At 33.6% G+C, this 17,466-nt stretch overlaps 2 protein-coding genes across 3 annotated transcripts in view; one reads left to right on the plus strand and one right to left on the minus strand.

Moving 5' to 3' along the window:
- The first annotated feature begins 173 nt into the window (after positions 1-173).
- LOC128171547 (methylcrotonoyl-CoA carboxylase beta chain, mitochondrial-like) lies at positions 174-10,885 on the plus strand. The gene is made up of 17 exons (XM_052837326.1): positions 174-384; positions 644-710; positions 1,091-1,175; positions 3,111-3,212; positions 3,469-3,596; positions 4,042-4,154; positions 4,612-4,725; positions 5,186-5,250; positions 5,552-5,651; positions 5,917-6,012; positions 6,467-6,539; positions 6,977-7,053; positions 7,963-8,029; positions 8,677-8,833; positions 9,125-9,239; positions 9,682-9,767; positions 10,184-10,885. The coding sequence occupies exons 1-17, from the start codon at positions 262-264 to the stop codon at positions 10,299-10,301; spliced, it is 1,686 nt and encodes a 561-aa protein (XP_052693286.1). The 5' UTR covers positions 174-261; the 3' UTR covers positions 10,302-10,885.
- Positions 10,886-11,555: 670 nt separating this feature from the next.
- LOC128171546 (echinoderm microtubule-associated protein-like 2) overlaps positions 11,556-17,466 on the minus strand; it is a 34,322-nt gene continuing 28,411 nt past the window's right edge. For both annotated transcript variants that reach the window (XM_052837324.1, XM_052837325.1), the window contains 9 exons: positions 17,162-17,275; positions 16,626-16,778; positions 16,076-16,216; positions 15,657-15,727; positions 15,321-15,415; positions 14,843-14,949; positions 14,049-14,151; positions 13,487-13,713; positions 11,556-12,833 (listed from right to left, as the gene is read on the minus strand). In XM_052837324.1, coding sequence (XP_052693284.1) covers positions 12,711-12,833; positions 13,487-13,713; positions 14,049-14,151; positions 14,843-14,949; positions 15,321-15,415; positions 15,657-15,727; positions 16,076-16,216; positions 16,626-16,778; positions 17,162-17,275 — 1,134 coding nt within the window. In that variant the 3' untranslated portion in view covers positions 11,556-12,710. The remainder of the gene's footprint in view (positions 12,834-13,486; positions 13,714-14,048; positions 14,152-14,842; positions 14,950-15,320; positions 15,416-15,656; positions 15,728-16,075; positions 16,217-16,625; positions 16,779-17,161; positions 17,276-17,466) is intronic.

The following is a 17,466-nucleotide window of genomic DNA, read 5'->3' on the forward strand; positions in this document are numbered from 1 at the left end:
AATCAAGGAATTTTTTAGATGAACAAGAGGCCAAAAAATAAATTTGATCCGGCTTAACGATTTCAGCGCATTGCTGATTATTGTCAAAAAGAAAAATTGAAAGATATTTAATTCGAAAATATGAACTTCAATCGAAACTTCTCGGATGTCTTCTACACTTTACGATCACTTATTGTTGGATGTGGGAGACATCCGAGGAGTTTCGATTGGTATGACTTTGGACAGAGCACTTGACAAGTTTTGTTTACAAATGTAAAGATCATGTTACGTAGATACATACTGTCACTTCGGTCAAGAGAAATAGTGAAATGCCAGAAACGATTACTGAGCTTGGATGCAGTTGCACCGATTGGGACTGCAATCAAAAAAGATGCAAATTACAAGGTAAAAAACACGTGCATTTCGAATTTTCTCAAACTCCTTTGGTGCAGACACAGCAGGGTCGAATGTGGTGTGTTTAAACTGACTTTGTAATAATAATAATAATATGAAAAACCCCATTCAATTGGACTTACAATCTGAATGGTTTGAAGCAATTTGCTGAGACAGTAAATAATCTTGAGAGCATTTCAATGCATTCAATAATTGATTTTGATCTTTGCCAATTACATTATATTCTGAATTTATATGTATGATTTTGTAGGAAAATGCAGAGACGATGCAGGTTCTTGTGGATGACCTGAAATCAAAAGTCACTAAAATTATGCAAGGTGAGTTACTAATTCTGCATGCAAAAAATCTCAGTATGAAAACAAATTTACCATTAATTACTGACACGTCAAGAGTTATACTTATAAACAGTAACACAAAGCATACTTTCTATATATTTGCTTTTTACTGATGGACCATTATTATAAAAATGACATTATTAATACAAAATACAGACATCAGATAGTGAAAAAATCTGTTTTTAATTAACTATTGAATCTAATAGACACCTTCATGGTTACTTAAGTCCTGCTCTTTTCAGAGCTAAATGACATAATTAATGTGAAATATGATGTAACAACAATTGTTTCATTTACGTCATTTAAAAAAAAAATGTCTATGTCTTAAAACTTCCGTAAAGTATATCAATATATCCATGTAGGTGGGGGCGAGGCAGCTCGGAAGAAGCACACTGACCGGGGAAAGATGTTACCCAGGGACAGGATCAACTCCCTGCTGGACCCACAGTGAGGCTTTTATCCTAATAAACCTGTCTGATTGACTATCAGTTTTTAGAAATAGCTCTCTTTTGACCTGAGTGTCATTTAGTCAATTGGAATATTGTAAATGAACAATTTTTTTAAAAAATAAAGCTTTCTTTAAGGCTAATATAAAAACTAGATACGATCTCGTTACGAGTAACGAGTAGGTCTTCCGTTCAATTTTTAAACGATACGATTAAAATATAAATGAAATTTCAAATTTCCCCCTCAACCACTCCCTTTTCAGATAATGCATACGATTGTCAATATCCCTTGAAATGCTTAACAAAGAGTTTTGCTTTTTCACATACAGCACATTTAAGGTTTAAGATTTTAGTCCCCTAAAATCCCTAATTACGTTATTAATTGGTTTAGAAATTCGTTTTACAAAGTCCTATTGTTACGACCAACAACTTTGTTTCTATAATGCATTACAAAATCTTTATCGTTTTTAAGTTATTTGTAATAGACTTTACGAGTATCTTGGCCCCTAATTTAAGGGGCCAGTCCTATTTTCTTGAGTTCATTTGAACGGTCTCACGAATACTAACATTTTTTGTTCTTACACTTATCTAGAATTGTTGTTCATTTTTTAGATACAAATGATTGAATATTTTAGGGGCCAGCCCTCTAGATCCTTAATGGGGACAGACATTGGTGTTTTGATTAATGGAATCGATTAAAATCATCAATGCAAGCATTTTCTCTTCAACAATGCTTAACAAAATATGTCTATTTTTCTAGATAAATTGTGTCAAAGTTTTAGTACTTTGGCCCCTAAAAATCCCTAATTACGTAATAAATGGGCGTAGCAACAATCTTGCCTGATGGATATTGTTACGGTCAACAACTTTGCTTCTGTAATGCATTACAAAATCTTTATCGTTTTGAAGTTATTTGTAATAGAGTTTATGAGTGTCTTGGCCCCTAATTTAAGGGGCCAGCCCCTATTTCTTGATTTTGTTGGAAAGGACTTTTGATTATCTGCCACTTTTGTTATATATGTTTTAACAAAATATCAACTCATAAAAAGATACAGATCAAAACGTATGAAAAATTTGATTCGAAATTCGTACCCAATTTTCGAGCCTAGGCGAGCTCATAGAAATGGCGCCACTGGCGCTAAAAAACTACATTGTGCACAACTTTAACCTATGGTCTACCTATCCTGAAAATTTCATATTCCTATCTCTTATAGTCTCTGAGTTTATGTCTGCACAAAATGGGTCGTAAAAACTGACAAAATCGGCCGTAAATCGGAACCGGAAGTGCCGATTTCAAAATTTCAAAAAACTTCTAGAATTATGACCACTGGCAATCATCTGTGAAAAAATGGTCGAAATCGGCCGAATAGTTTTCGAGATATCGCGTGCACAAAATTTTGGGAAAAAAATAATAATAATAAGAAACAGTACGAAAACTATAAGGTCTTCCGTTGGAAACGGAAGACCTTAATAAAACTTACTTGAAATAAATCTTAAATGTTGAAATGATTAACAAATGGAGTACTGTAAAGAAACTTTGCCTTAAAACTTAATAAACATAAAAAATATTTTAAATTCAAATTAAGAGTTGATTTTACAAACAGAGAACTGCACATCAGCTTTATTTAGCAGTTTGCCTTTAATAAACTGGTTTACTATGTTTTAATTTCTTGGTTTAGATAATCATAATGAGATACATGAAGTTCAGTATCCTTGAAACTGTTAGCTTAAAAAAATCCACAAAAAATTAATGTCTACCATGAAACCATCATCAGGAGTTCCATACACAAGCTTTATTTTTTTTGTTTTTACCAGTTATAAATGTTCAAACCTCTTTGCAGCAATTCAATTTTATAATATTGATAACTGGTTTGCTGCAGTTGAATTTTATGATATCGCTTGTATAGATAATCCAGCCACCTTTTTCTTTGACTAGGTCCCCGTTCCTGGAGCTGAGTCAGTTAGCAGGGTACCAGCTGTATGGAGAGGATGATGTCCCTGCGGGGGGCATCATCACCGGGATAGGGCGGGTGTCAGGGTATGTGTTCACATTATGACCTAGCTCATTATGTTAACTTACATCATTTGACTAGAGAAGGGAATATGTACAAGCTAGGATTGATCAGAAATTATTGAGAAATCCTATATATTCTCCTGTCTAATTGGTGGATTTAAACAAAAATTGGCATATACATGAATCAAACCCCAACAAATTGACTTAAGTAATATATACACTGCAGGTAAAAGTATTGAATACTGTGTAAGGTATGTGTCCAACTTTTTTTTCTCACCAGGGTGGAGTGTATGATTGTAGCCAATGATCCAACAGTTAAGGGTGGGTCCTACTATCCTGTGACGGTCAAGAAACACTTGAGGGCCCAGGAAATTGCACAACAAAACCATCTACCCTGTATATATCTAGGTAAGATATTAGAGAGACCAAATATAGAGTAAAGACTTAATGGAGGAGATTTACCTGAATCATCTACACTGTATATACCTAGGTTAGATAGAAGGGAAACAAGAGAGAGAGAGAGAGAGAGAGAGAGAGAGAGAGAGAGAGAGAGAGAGAGAGAGAGAGAGAGAGAGAGAGAGAGAGAGAGAAGCTTGCAGAGATCAGATAGGAACCAAGTAGATGCTAAATAAAAGCTGAAAAAACTTAAACATAGATTTAATGGAAACAATTAACTTTTTTGAATATTTTAAAAATCATAAGACAACAGAAAATTATAGAAATTTGGATCAATGTTACCTCTACACATGTTTTGATAAATGTTCTGTGTATTACTTTACTTCTTTTTACTTTACTGTATTGGTTTCCCATAAAAATATTTGCATGTTTTTCATTAATGTTCTTTGGATTTCAGTGGACTCCGGTGGTGCCAACCTGCCCCGGCAGGAGGATGTGTTCCCAGACAGGGACCACTTTGGACGAATCTTCTTCAACCAGGCCAACATGTCTGCCCTCAAAATACCTCAGGTATTTATATTTGATATCAGAGATTGAGAAAATGAATGCTCTGACAAAGGATATTAAATGCTCAAAATACTTCCTACAGCTATAATGAATGCTGTAACAAGGGAGCTAACTTTGTATGTAAACAAGTAGAAGAAATGTATAACAAGGGAGCTAACTTTGTATGCAAAGTTGCAAACAATTAAAAGCAATGCTATAACAAGGGAGGGAACTTTGTATGTAAACAATTAGAAGAAATGCTAAATGTTAAACTACATTATATGAAGAAATGCTGCAACAAGGCAGATAATTTATTTTTAAAAAAATTGTAAAAATTATCAAAATAATCAAATCTAGGCATCAGTTAGGACAACTCTGAGACAAATTGATAGAACATCACAGATAAAAAAGTCACAAATCTAGATTTGCCAAATGCCAGTTTTATATGGTGGTTCTGAGTCTTCCCATCTGTTTTGTACAGATAGCAGTGGTGCTAGGAAGTTGTACAGCAGGAGGGGCCTATGTACCAGCCATGGCCGACGAAAGCATCATCGTCAAAAAACACGGAACCATCTTCTTAGGAGGACCTCCACTGGTAAAGGACATTAATTTTTAAGATTTTGTAAAATGCTTAGATGATTTTCATTTTGAAACTGGTAAAAATTTAATTTATTGTATTGTAACACTCACTTAATTTCTTAAAGATTAATTGAATGTTGTTAAAGGTTTGCAGGTACTAAACTCTATTTAAAATGTGTGTAAAAAAAATATTGATCCAGTTAAATTTAGGTGATTTTTCCTGCTTGTTTGGTATAAAGAAATTTTTATTTATTGATTGAAATTTTCAATTGTTATCATATGAATTATAAATACAAGGTCATTTAAAATGGAAAATGTAAACAGAGTACAATGTATTTCAGCCTATCGACAAATAATCTTTACAATGTGTTAGTAGCAATTCTTGGTTAAATATGTATATGGACAAAGAATCGTTATCACGTATTAGTTATAGGTTATACCCATCTGCATATATATATATACTTGTACACTTGTAGGTGAAGGCAGCTACAGGGGAAGAAGTATCAGCCACTGACCTTGGAGGGGCTCAGTTACACTGCAGGTCTCTCTGTCTGTTATAATTACTACCCCCCTCCCTCTCTTTTCCAAAAAAAAAAACTTTTGTTTTTTTTGGCAGTTTCCCTTGATCTTGTCTATTTTTTATTTACTGTAGTAAAAAAAAATCAACAAGGATTTAAAATATTTTATTCATTTGTGATCTTTATGAAATGGTTTTATAGGGATTTACTTTTGCAGAATGTATTCCAACATAGTTTTTATTTTCATACACAAGTATTAGGTTGCTATCAAATCCATTCTCTTAATATGCAACTGTTGAACTTTGACCCTCTTTGACTTTGCAGTAAGTCAGGTGTGACCGATTACTTTGCTCAGGACGACATTCACGCTCTTCACTTGGCGAGGCGATGTATCAAGAACATCAACTACTCCAAAGACCCCAAGGTATTATAACTTTGATATTTTTTATAAAAAAAATTAGGGCAGAGAGTTATATGTTTTTGGTATTTCTGGTTTTAATCATATTTTTTAGAAACATTTTGATAGTAGAAGATGTTTGTAGAATGTGGAACTGAGGCTTCTCCATTTGATTTTTTTCTCAACAGTAGACCAATTTAATTTTCTTTAATTTTTAACCCACTGCCTACTTCTTATAATTATTCAGATATGCATTCACAATATTAACTAATTTTCAATTTTGTATGTTTAGGTTACCTTGGAGACCCCAGAGGAACCAATCCATCCTGCTGAAGAGTTGTATGGAATTGTGGGAGCTAATCTAAAGAAAACCTTTGATGTTAGAGAGGTGAGGGTCAAAGTGGCCGGGTGAAACATATTTTGTTGGGAAGGGGGCATGGCAGTTTTTGAATCAGTGTCATTTTGTTAGCAATTCCAATATAGTTAATGGAGCTTTTTGTTTTATTGTTCAAATGAAACCTGAGTATTTTCAGAGGAAAAAAATCTTTGCCAGGGTTGTCTCTAAGCCTCGGGAGGCGGGGAATTCCCTCGCCTAAAGTGATGTAATTACCCGGCTATTTTTTCATTTCAAACACAATCTACCTATAAGCTAGACCTCCAGACCCCCTTCTACTTTTTTATTTTTCCCTTCTACATCAATTTTTAGAGACAACCCTGCTTTGCTATTGAGAAATTTAGTTTTGTTCAGCAGAAGAAAAGAGTTTTACAACTTTGACTGTTGTGAATTTGAATGAGGTACATTGTACATTTACAAAAGAAAATGTTGATTTTGTCTTTTTCAGGTGATAGCTAGAATTGTAGATGGAAGTAAATTTGATGAATTTAAAACAATGTACGGGGAAACTCTAGTCACAGGTAAGCCAGACCAGTAATGTCTATTTTTATGTTAAAAGAAGATTTGATTCATAGGTACATGGCATGTTACAAAAGGTCAATCAATTACACCTTGGCCTCTCTCCCGTGCAATAAAATATTTTAATAATAAGAGTAGAATGAAGTACTGTATACAGGGAAATTAATATTCGCCCCTGGTTTATTTCTGCGCCTCTCGCCCTCATTGTCGGCAGTATTAAGTACATATAAACATCATGTTTTTAATGCTTTTTAAATTTTGAAGCTACTCACCTTTCTTCTATTCTAAGCATTAGAATATGCGATATCATATGAACAGTTTTAATGAAAAATGTCATTGATATAAAATACTGAAAGACTTGAAATAGTTTGCCCTAATTATATTTTACATGTAGATAAAGAGAAAAATAACATTGATATTGTTTCATGATGTTTTGTAGGATTTGCCAGACTATGGGGGTATCCTGTAGGAATTCTGGGAAATAACGGAGTATTATTTAGTGAATCGGCATTAAAGGTGAGTCAGCTCAGACTTTAGTTGTGAAAAAAAGCTTAATTCTAAGTGTAAAACATGACATGTAAAATCATTTGCAAAGTTCGACATATTACAAAACCAGATAAGAAAATCAGGAGAATTTTTCATTTGTTGGTTGAAACTTTGGTCAAAAACATCTAACAGGTCATTAAAAAATCAAATAAAGGGGTTAAAAAATGGCTGATCCCAGAACATTTGCTAACTATTATACATGTAGACTGATATTCAAAACCTTATTGCTGTTTCATTAGTCTATTTAACTGAAATATTGTAATTCTATAAAAGGACTAAGTGCGGTTTTATGCAATTTTTGCCCCCCAAAATCAAAGTTTTAGAAAGAGCTTTAAAATAAGATGAAAGATAGTTAAAATCATATTGGAAATAAAGGTGTAAAAGGTTATCACCACAGTGACGTCATAACGTAGAAATGACGTCATGAATATTGCATTATTTTGATAAATTGATGTTTAGTAGCAAAATATGGGTGTTTTCCGATGGTTTTTCGACTGGGAAACATCGAGCGCAGGCTTGCTCAAGTACCATTTTTTAGTATAATATGTATAACTATCTTAAGTAAAACATATGTTAAAATTGCACTTGAGCAGACCTGCGCTCTATACTTCCGAATGCAAAATATAGAGCAAAAATGAGAATATCTTCATTTGTTTGCAATTTTGCGGGAATTATGTCATTTAGATGACGTCATAGATAAAAAGCGAGTGAGCATTAATGACTAAAATCAAGATTAAAGTTATAGGCATTCTCTTTACAATGATTTGTGAAGATTTCATTCTTATACGATACTATTTAAAAATTGGTTGAAATCGGGGGCAGACATTTGACCAAACCGCACATAGTCCTTTATGCCTTTGTTCTGATCTTTTTTTTCAGGGAACACATTTTATAGAACTTTGTTGCCAGAGAAACATACCTCTTATATTTCTTCAAAACATTACTGGTGAGTTTGTTCAAACGATCCTGAAGCTTTTTATATGTGTCCCGTTATCATTAAATCCAAATTGTTAGATTTTATCTGAATTATGACTTGGATCAGGATTTACATAGTCTCTACTTAGACTGGGACGAAGTTAGATCTCCTTCCACCTAACTTAGTCTGTATATAATGGTAGCAATAGTGAAGCAAAGTATAGAAAAAAAGATAGCAAAGTTATTTAGATAGGACCTTGAAAACTTAGGTCATGTGTTACTGTAGGTGATGGCATCATGAAGAATTCTAATCTTGAATGAGAATCTGCTTGGAATAAAACTTGAACCAACATTATAACTTGGCTTCAGTGAAGGTGTCATTCCAAATATTTGTGATTCCACTCAGCAGATTTCACTGAGATTCATTCAAATATCATGCACAGCCGAGTCTCAGCTGCTTTTCAAAAGAACCTTTGACGTTAGATGGTAGTAATTGCCCCAACATAAGTTGAAACTTGAATCTTTTCATCAACACTGCTCATTGTTTATCAACTAACAATCAAAATAACAGATGATCCTTTGTGCTTCTAATCAGAATCACAACAGTAAAAAAATTGATTGAAGAATTTTATGGTGGTAAAAAGAAACGTAACACATTTCCTCAATGATTTGTCACAGGTTTTATGGTTGGTCGAGATGCCGAGGCCGGGGGCATCGCCAAAAACGGAGCCAAGATGGTAACCGCTGTAGCGTGTGCCAAAGTTCCCAAGTTTACTGTGATAATCGGAGGTTCCTATGGAGCAGGGAATTATGGGATGTGTGGCAGGGCCTACAGGTAAAATTCTTAATTGAAAATTTATGAAATTGTAGATTGCATGGTATTTGATCTAAGTAAAAAGCTATAAAAAAGCTGAACATATTGCAGATGTAAATGTTTTTTTTTTCTTTCCTTTCCCTAGCTAAACTTCTAATCAGTAATTGAAGTGATGTTTAAGATTCTGGTTGGGCAAACTTTTATATCCAATGCAAACAAAGTATAGGCAGCTCAAGTTAAAAAAAAAATTGTAACCATGCAGTCTTAACTGCTTCTGTTATTTTGTGACACTTTTGATTATATGGTTTGTAGCCCACGATTTCTGTACATGTGGCCAAATGCCAGAATATCTGTGATGGGAGGGGAACAGGCGGCCAGTGTTCTCGCCCAGATCACGCGGGAACAGAGGATCAAGGCCGGGAAAACGGTAGGTCTATAACACCTAGATGTAACATCAGCCACATGTCCATTTGAGTTCAGTATCATGTAGACATCAACATCTCATAAAGGGCTCTGTAAATCTTTTTTATTCTAAACCTAATCAAACAGCATGTATTAGTTAGGTAAAATAAAGACCTCTGAGGGCGCAAATGTATAGAAAATATTCTCACATTATTTCAAGTTTTGGCATTTGAGAGAGTTTGTGAGAGAGAGAGAGAAAATGAGAGAGAGAGAGAGAGAGAGAGAGAGAGAGAGAGAGAGAGAGAGAGATGAAGTTCAAAATAGTTTAACAATGTCTCACAAGGTGGAAAAACTACTTAATGTCATATGAGAAGTGATTGTGAAACAGGTTTTTTGTGCCAAGTCGTGTATCCTTGTGTTGTTTAAAGTCCCACAGAAGAGAATTATTTTTTTTCCCTCCATTTTAGCTGACACCTGATGAAGAGGAAGCCATTAAGATTCCTGTGATTAAGAAGTATGAGAAAGAGGGTCATCCATACTATGCCAGTTCTAGGTGAGCAGGGTGTTCAAAATTCTAACAGTAGTGTGAGTTATCATAATTTGTTTGAAAATAGGTGATGTAGTTAAAAGTTAAATTTTAAATTAGTTAATGAAGGTGCTTAAGAAAAGTGAAAGTTGTTCAAAAAGTACCATCCAAAAACATGTTTCATATTATCAAAGACACTCCAAGATTACGCTACTTTTTAAATAAAAATTGAAGTTTAAAAAATTTATTAACAAGATTAAAATGATAATTGAAAATTTCAATTTTTTAAAATTAACATCTAAAAATAACAGACTTATTAACTGATGTTTTAAATTTACCCTTTTGCTAAAACGAATGGATCAGGATATAGATGAATAATCAAATAAAAAAAAAATTGGAAATTCAGATATTTGTAGTATATTTATATGAACTGTTGTTTTTAGGTTATGGGATGATGGTGTGATTGACCCAGCGGACACACGAACAGTACTTGGACTCAGTCTCAGCGCATCCCTCAACGCCCCGCAACAACACACACATTTCGGAGTGTTCAGGATGTAGTGAACAACCTTATTACAATCTCCAATCCCCTCCCCAAACTAAATAGCATCTTCATAAATATTCATTATTTGTTCATTAATATTCAGACATATTATGAATATTTATGACATATATATGAATATGTATGACTTGCACATGAATATTCATAAGAGTGAACGCTATTTATCATTCATGCTATGAACTAGTTCGAATCTCCATGAACTAGTATGCAGCATGCATTTGTGTGAACAGTTATATATATATAGATGTGTGTTTTATGAAACAAGTGTTGAGCACAGAACGACATCACTGGGAGTAATAATATTGTGAAAAATCGGACCAACATGCATATCCTTAGTAATGGTGCAGTGGATTAATATTCAAGAAGGAGGAAGAAATATTTCTCTCATTGTGTCATCATGAAATACACGTCGTAAGTGGCAGTTAAAATAACATAATCACGACAAAAAGGGAAAGAAAATACTCACTGGCAAGCAAAAATCATTTTATCCAATGCATAGAATTTTTTGTGTCAGAATTTAAGTATACATGTATGAATAGAATGTTTATGTCTGGCATTTAGTATTAAAATTGTATGATTTCTATTGCACAATTTTATAATTTTGTACTTTTGTTTCATGAGTGTTTTATGAGGGTATAAAGTAGTATAAACATGTTTTAAAAACTATTTATGATTAGCTAAGATGTTGTAGGATGGCCCTGAATAAGTTTTTTTTTGTCGAGTTTATGGCATAAAAAAGGCTGATATGATAAATCAGAAAAAATCCAGGATGGCAGCGATGTATACCATAGTTATTATACTTCATTTAAAATTTCTTTATTAAGCAGTCATGAGTCAAAAGTCTCACTACATGTTTGACATCGGGCTGTGAAAAATACTCGGTGTTTAAAGTCCATTAATGTTAAACAGATTAAATTGGAGGCGTTGCACTATAAAGGGTCTTGAGCACCCTTTTATTTAATATCTACTGATTCATCAATTATATACTCCCCCAAAATATACAATAGAAAAGTCCAAAGCAATATTGATGAACCTTACGAAAACTATATTACATGTACATGTTTTCGTAATGATAAAGGCTGAATAGCTTCAGGTAACGAGGGTTATGTATTTTGTCTGTATATGCTCACTACCATCATATCCACATGAATCATCAAAGATATGCTATGCCTAAAAGAAGACGAGTCATGTTCGAAGACCCAAAGTCCACTGCTACAAAGGGTATTGAAAAATTTCTAAATGACAGAATAAAAAAAAGTTTAACATAATTTTATTAACATCTACAGAACAGCATCAACTTGTAAACGAGTATTTTCATAGTTATAAAATGCAGTTAAAGAAAATCTATCAAATCAGGGATTCTAGTTCAGAACACGTGATTCTATAAATAATTAAAATGATACAAAGAGACCAGACTCGCTTATGACCATTGGCTAATTCAGACTGTTTTTCTTGGTTTCATGAATATTCATAAGTTTGAATCAGCCAATAAAAAAAAATCAGCTGCAGTTATAAAACTCGAGAGTTTTTAGACAAGTGTATAAAATAAAGAAATGGTACATTTACCATAGTTTTTCAAATCAATTATGTTAATTAGGCATTCTCACAATTTAAAATATTCCTGCATGATATTGTAAAGAAGAAAACAGGAAAAAGACGTGAATTCTTCTTGCATCCGATAAAACTTCAGTAAATGAATTTGCGAACCATCAATAAGCATAATATCATCATTTGCATTATATGTTGCATATACATGAATAGAACAATTCTATATCAGAAAAAGAATTTCAGTTATCGAAATTAATTTAATTCTGGCTGTAACGCGGCATTTGATTGGATAGAAAAATTTAGTTAACCTAATTTAACCTGGTTTGCACGTCACAAGCCTCGTCACAATGCACCAACGTCAAATACAAATCCCCTGACGTTACCTTTTAATTTTGAACAGATTGATATCATTTTTAAAAGTAAAACGGACTCAATTTGTAAAGCAAATTACAGAAAATTAAATTATAAGGAATGAACTCAATATCTACCCAAGTTATACGAGTATAACCTTGGTTGGGACAATGATCCGCTTAGTTAAGAGCAAGACAACAGAAGAGAAAGTACACGTAATCTTTTACGTTTATAAGTAATAATGCGATCTACTTTTAAAAGAAAAGCAAGTAATTAAAGTAAACGGTATTCTACATTATAATATCACATATTGAAACAGATGGCAAGACAATGTGAATCAAGTAATAGTTCACTAGGATTTCAACAGGTTTGGAATCACATAATCATTATGACATAACAATTGATAACATGAATTTTCTAATGACGTAACAACAAGTGCGACTATGATTTGGCTAATGACGTAACAACAAGTTCGACTATGATTTGGCTAATGACGTAACAATGGGTGACTATGTGACTTCCCACTGTAGAATTGTTAAGTCGCGACCCCCCACAGATAACAGGAACTGTCCATCTTCACTGAACAGCAGGTTCCTGACAGTACTGTGAGTCCTGTACGTGTGGCAGAAAGCCTAAATTATTAGAAAAAGAAAGTTTAAAGATAACTCAAGTCAGTATACTGTGGTTTCATTAATATTCAAAGATATCAATCTTCATGGCTAAAGTGAAAATCTCACTTTCAAGGCTATGTAAATTCGAGGCCAATGACCCCATCAATACAAAATGTTAATAGAAATTGCATTTCAATGAACATTTAATTTCGTGGATCAACTCATAAACGAAATCCACGAAAATTGGTATTCAACGAATATTGATGAAACCACAGTATATGTTTCATATAGATAAAACATTATGATTCAAAGAAGTGCAATACACTCAGTGTCTATATTTGTTTTTTTTTTTTCATGAAATGCATTGTACTAATGTCTTAATCTTGTCATTGAAAATGAATACATTACACTCAATATATATTAAAAGTTTTTGACACAAAATGCATTTCATTCAATGTCTTTTTTGAACTTTGGCCTGAATATACATGTTGCTACTCTCAAGATAACCTTAAATAATTGAATGTAAAACTGAGGTAAACATCTATATATTTCAATCCGCCAAGTACAAATATAGAGGAAAAACAGTTTAAGAAGGTATTCAGTTATTAATTAACGAGAATAAAAGTCAGTTAATGTTCAACAATAGATTCTTTCACGAATTTATCGTCACTTACCCCCTGTTTAAAGCACGGGTATCTGAACAGACTGATCTGTCCCCTTGAGTCTCCCACAGCCACCAAGCTTCTCTCCGGATTGACAGCCACGCAGTGAATGTCGGAGTCACGTGCTAACTTGGTGTTCCATAGCCCGCACATGCTGACGTCCACTGCGCATGTCTCGGACTGCCATTTTATAGACATCGTGTCTTGTTTGTCTGTTTGGCAAAAATTAACTGCATTCCCTACAAAAGCACCCAAGTCATTAATTCATGTTGAAAACGATATCTTTTTAAAAATAAAGGTGATGGAGTTTCCATAGGAACTGTAATAATTATTCATATACAATAGATATAAATTTTTGACTTCAAAGAATACATGTTAAAAACAGGACGGTTAAAATGATAAATACTGAGAGCAAATTTATTTTGAGATTCGTACACTTGTCTTAAAAGATTAAATTACAGTTTTTAGTAAAACAAAATCATATCAAGAATACTTTGGAATACAGGTCTTAGATTTTTACCTACACAATGACGAAAGCCAGTTCCATATTTAGACCAGCGAGAGTTCAACTTACAGACGCACTGTTCAGGTGGAGCTGCAGTACAACTCTTGATCAGGAAGGCAGAGTCGACCGTCTCAGCGGACCAGTCCAGCGACTGAATGGCGTTTGTATGATTCTGCAACACAAATGGTAAGACAATCCTTAAAGTAACATAAATGGTAACACAAATCTTTCAGCAACACAAATGGTAAGACTATCCTTCAGCAACAAAAATGGTAAGACAATTCATCAGCAACAAAAATAATAGGAAATCATTCGGCAACACAAATGGTTAAGGCAATCCTTCAGCAACACAAATGGTAAGACAACATTTCATTAACACAAATGGTAAGACAATCCTTCTGTAAAAAAATGGTAAGACAATCCTTTAGCAACAAAAATGGTAAAACAATCCTTCAGCAACACAAATGGTAAGACAATCTTTCAGCAACAAAAATTGTAAGACAATTCTTCAGCAACAAAAATGGTAGGAAAATCCTTAAGCAACACAAATGGTAAAAAAATCCTTCAGCAACACAAATGGTTAGACATTTCATTAAAACAAATGGAAAGACAATCCTTCAGCAACAAAAATGGTAAAACACAATTCTTCAGAAACACAAATGGTAAGACAATCCATCAGCAACACAAATGATAAGACAACCTTCAGCAATGATAAGACAACCTTCAGCAACAAACATGGTAAGACAATCAACCAACAAAATATATTGATTCAACGACAAAACTAACGGCAAAAAAGACTTTATTAAACAGAAAATTGTTTGGACCACCATATACGCTTTAGATTTGTGTGTTTGCAGGCCTACCTTGAATTTGCCCTTGAACTCCCAGCTTTTTGATCCATCTTCTTTGTTGACATAGGTACAGATATACACGCAACCGTCGGAAGAACCGGCTGCTATGGAAGCGCCGTCTGCAAAATAATTAACGAATTGTTAACACATTTGTTGATACATGTAGCTTAAAAAATGCGATAAACACGCCTTATGCATATAATGTGACGGAGCATCCTCTAATTAATTTCTAACAAATCAGGGTGTAACTTGTTATATAATAGCGAAAAAGCTTTTTTTGAATCAAATACTTTTTTAAAAACAAAATATGAAATCTTATTTAGCAAAATATTTCTTTTAAATTTCGCAATTATGTATATTTTTTTTCAAATTTTCTTTCTACCAAAAAAGACATTTCTTTCTATAGATAAAGTCACGTTGAAACATTATGTAAGATAAGATTATGTTAAATAAACTTTTTCTATAATTGTTATTAAGTGAAATTTTATACCTGGTGAGAACTTCACAATAGTGATTTTTTCTTTGCAGAGCTTTTGGTTGAAAGACTCCGTACTTGATACACCAAGGATGTCAAGAACAACCAAACTAAAAACAAAACCCATATGAAGAACGTTACAATATCGCGAAGGATACGAAGAACAGATGAGCAAGCGATAGGCAAATGGAGTTCCTACACATACGTTGAACGATTAAAAAACAACCAAATGGGGAAAGACAGTGAGAGGAAATTAAAGACCTTTACTTAAAGGTATGTTTACTTGAAATTAGTGTTAGTAATTGATGTTCTTAACGGAAATAGTAAACATGATTCAATGCAATCACTTACTGCCCCTCTCGGGTCCCTAGGACCACGTGTTTACCGGAGGGAAGGGCGTCAACTGAGAGGAACTGTATACCCTAAAAGAAGAATGGACAAAGTGTTAGCATATATACTCACAGTTAACGAATCGTTATTGGCCCGATAGAAGGTTTTGCGAGTTACACAGGAATTTTTACTATGCATTCAAAATATTTTTAGCTGCAAACCGGACCTATAGTACTGCTAGTGTTTAATAAAAATGATCTACATATATTCAGTCGCCCCCATGCGAATCAATCTATCAAGTTAAAGGCAAATGAACGTTGTTTTTAGTATCGCATTAACAAAAAAACATTATTAGTTGCATTTCATTATCTATACGACCTGTCACGTCTAAAACTCAATCAAAAATATGTCTTTTTTCATGAAAAAAAATATTGTCTTACCTTGAGAACCAGTTTACAAACTGGGTCCCTTCCCAAAGGATTGAACCAACATAGAATTCCGTCAGTGCCCGCCGTTAGGACTGTTCCCATAGTGTCAGTGTGGGGGATCCTAGTCAGACCCCGTACCTCGTTAAAATGACCCTAAAGAAGAGCGAATGTAATACTACTACACTTATAAATGTAGAAGTAGTCATAGGTATCAAAGAAATATTGGCTGGTTCCAAACAATATTTCAGACCAAAATCATTCAAATCATAAAAGGTTTCGATAATAACTAAATAAACTGATATTTTACGATATGACATATTGTATAGTCAATGACTTAAGGAGTTTCTTATATGTATATTATTTTAATATAACAGCTTTCAAAGCTAATAAGAAACAGTTCAGATGATACAAATGTTAAGGAGGGGGATCAAATAGGAAGATTGCCTGCTGTCTAATCCTTATTATATAAGAACTTTACATAATGAAATATTGTTTATATTTAAAAAAAAAGATACAAAAGTATTCTTGTATTATGAAAGAAATCTACAGTTAAGTTTTTTACTTGTGTCATAGGTACTTGGTCCAGCACAACGTCTTTCAGTGGACTGTTTTTCTTGGACAGAGTGATTGACAGCATTGAGTTCACTGTTGTACCAATGATAATGCTGTCGCCATGGGGAACAAGTAGTCTAACCCCACCCTCCGACTTTGGAATCTGAATATAATATATTTATTGTTTTGTCATTGTCAAATCCGCAGTATTTTTATTGGAGATGGTACTATTCAATCTGTTCCACCAAAGTATATTGATTTTTCTCTAAAATTGAATAACGTTACTGTAGAAATTGCTTTGCAACGAATTATTTTCGCAACATAGTTTTTCATAATGATTACGATATCAAGAATGTTTGGTTCGTAGCACAATATTTGCGAAACCAGCTTATTACAAACCTCATACACGAAGCAGTGTTGGCTTACAATATGACTGCACTAATTGTTTTTTCTCTTTATGAAAAACTTATAAAATCAGGCTTCAGTAGACTTTCGAGTTCAAATAATGCTATATTATAGTTTTTCTAAACTCAGTTTCATTTTTACCTGTAATTCCCCATCCATGTCCATGTTCTTGTTGAAATGCCAGGAATAGATGAACCCGTCCCTCCCACCTGTTAGCACGTGGGTCTTCAGACACAGAACTGTGAACACTGGTCCCTATGGGTCATCAAACAAGCGACCATGTCATAACTTTTCTCCATAAAGCAGTTTAAGCACAGATCATACGTACCAAACACGAGTGCGTGAAAAGTTGGTCTGAATGAATGAATCTTAGAATTTAACTTAGTATTGGCACTTAAATTTATCTAAGTCTGATAAAAATATGTTTTAATTACAACACTTCATTT

This window comes from Crassostrea angulata, chromosome 2 (genome assembly GCF_025612915.1).
Source record: "Crassostrea angulata isolate pt1a10 chromosome 2, ASM2561291v2, whole genome shotgun sequence".
Lineage (NCBI taxonomy): Eukaryota > Metazoa > Mollusca > Bivalvia > Ostreida > Ostreidae > Magallana > Magallana angulata.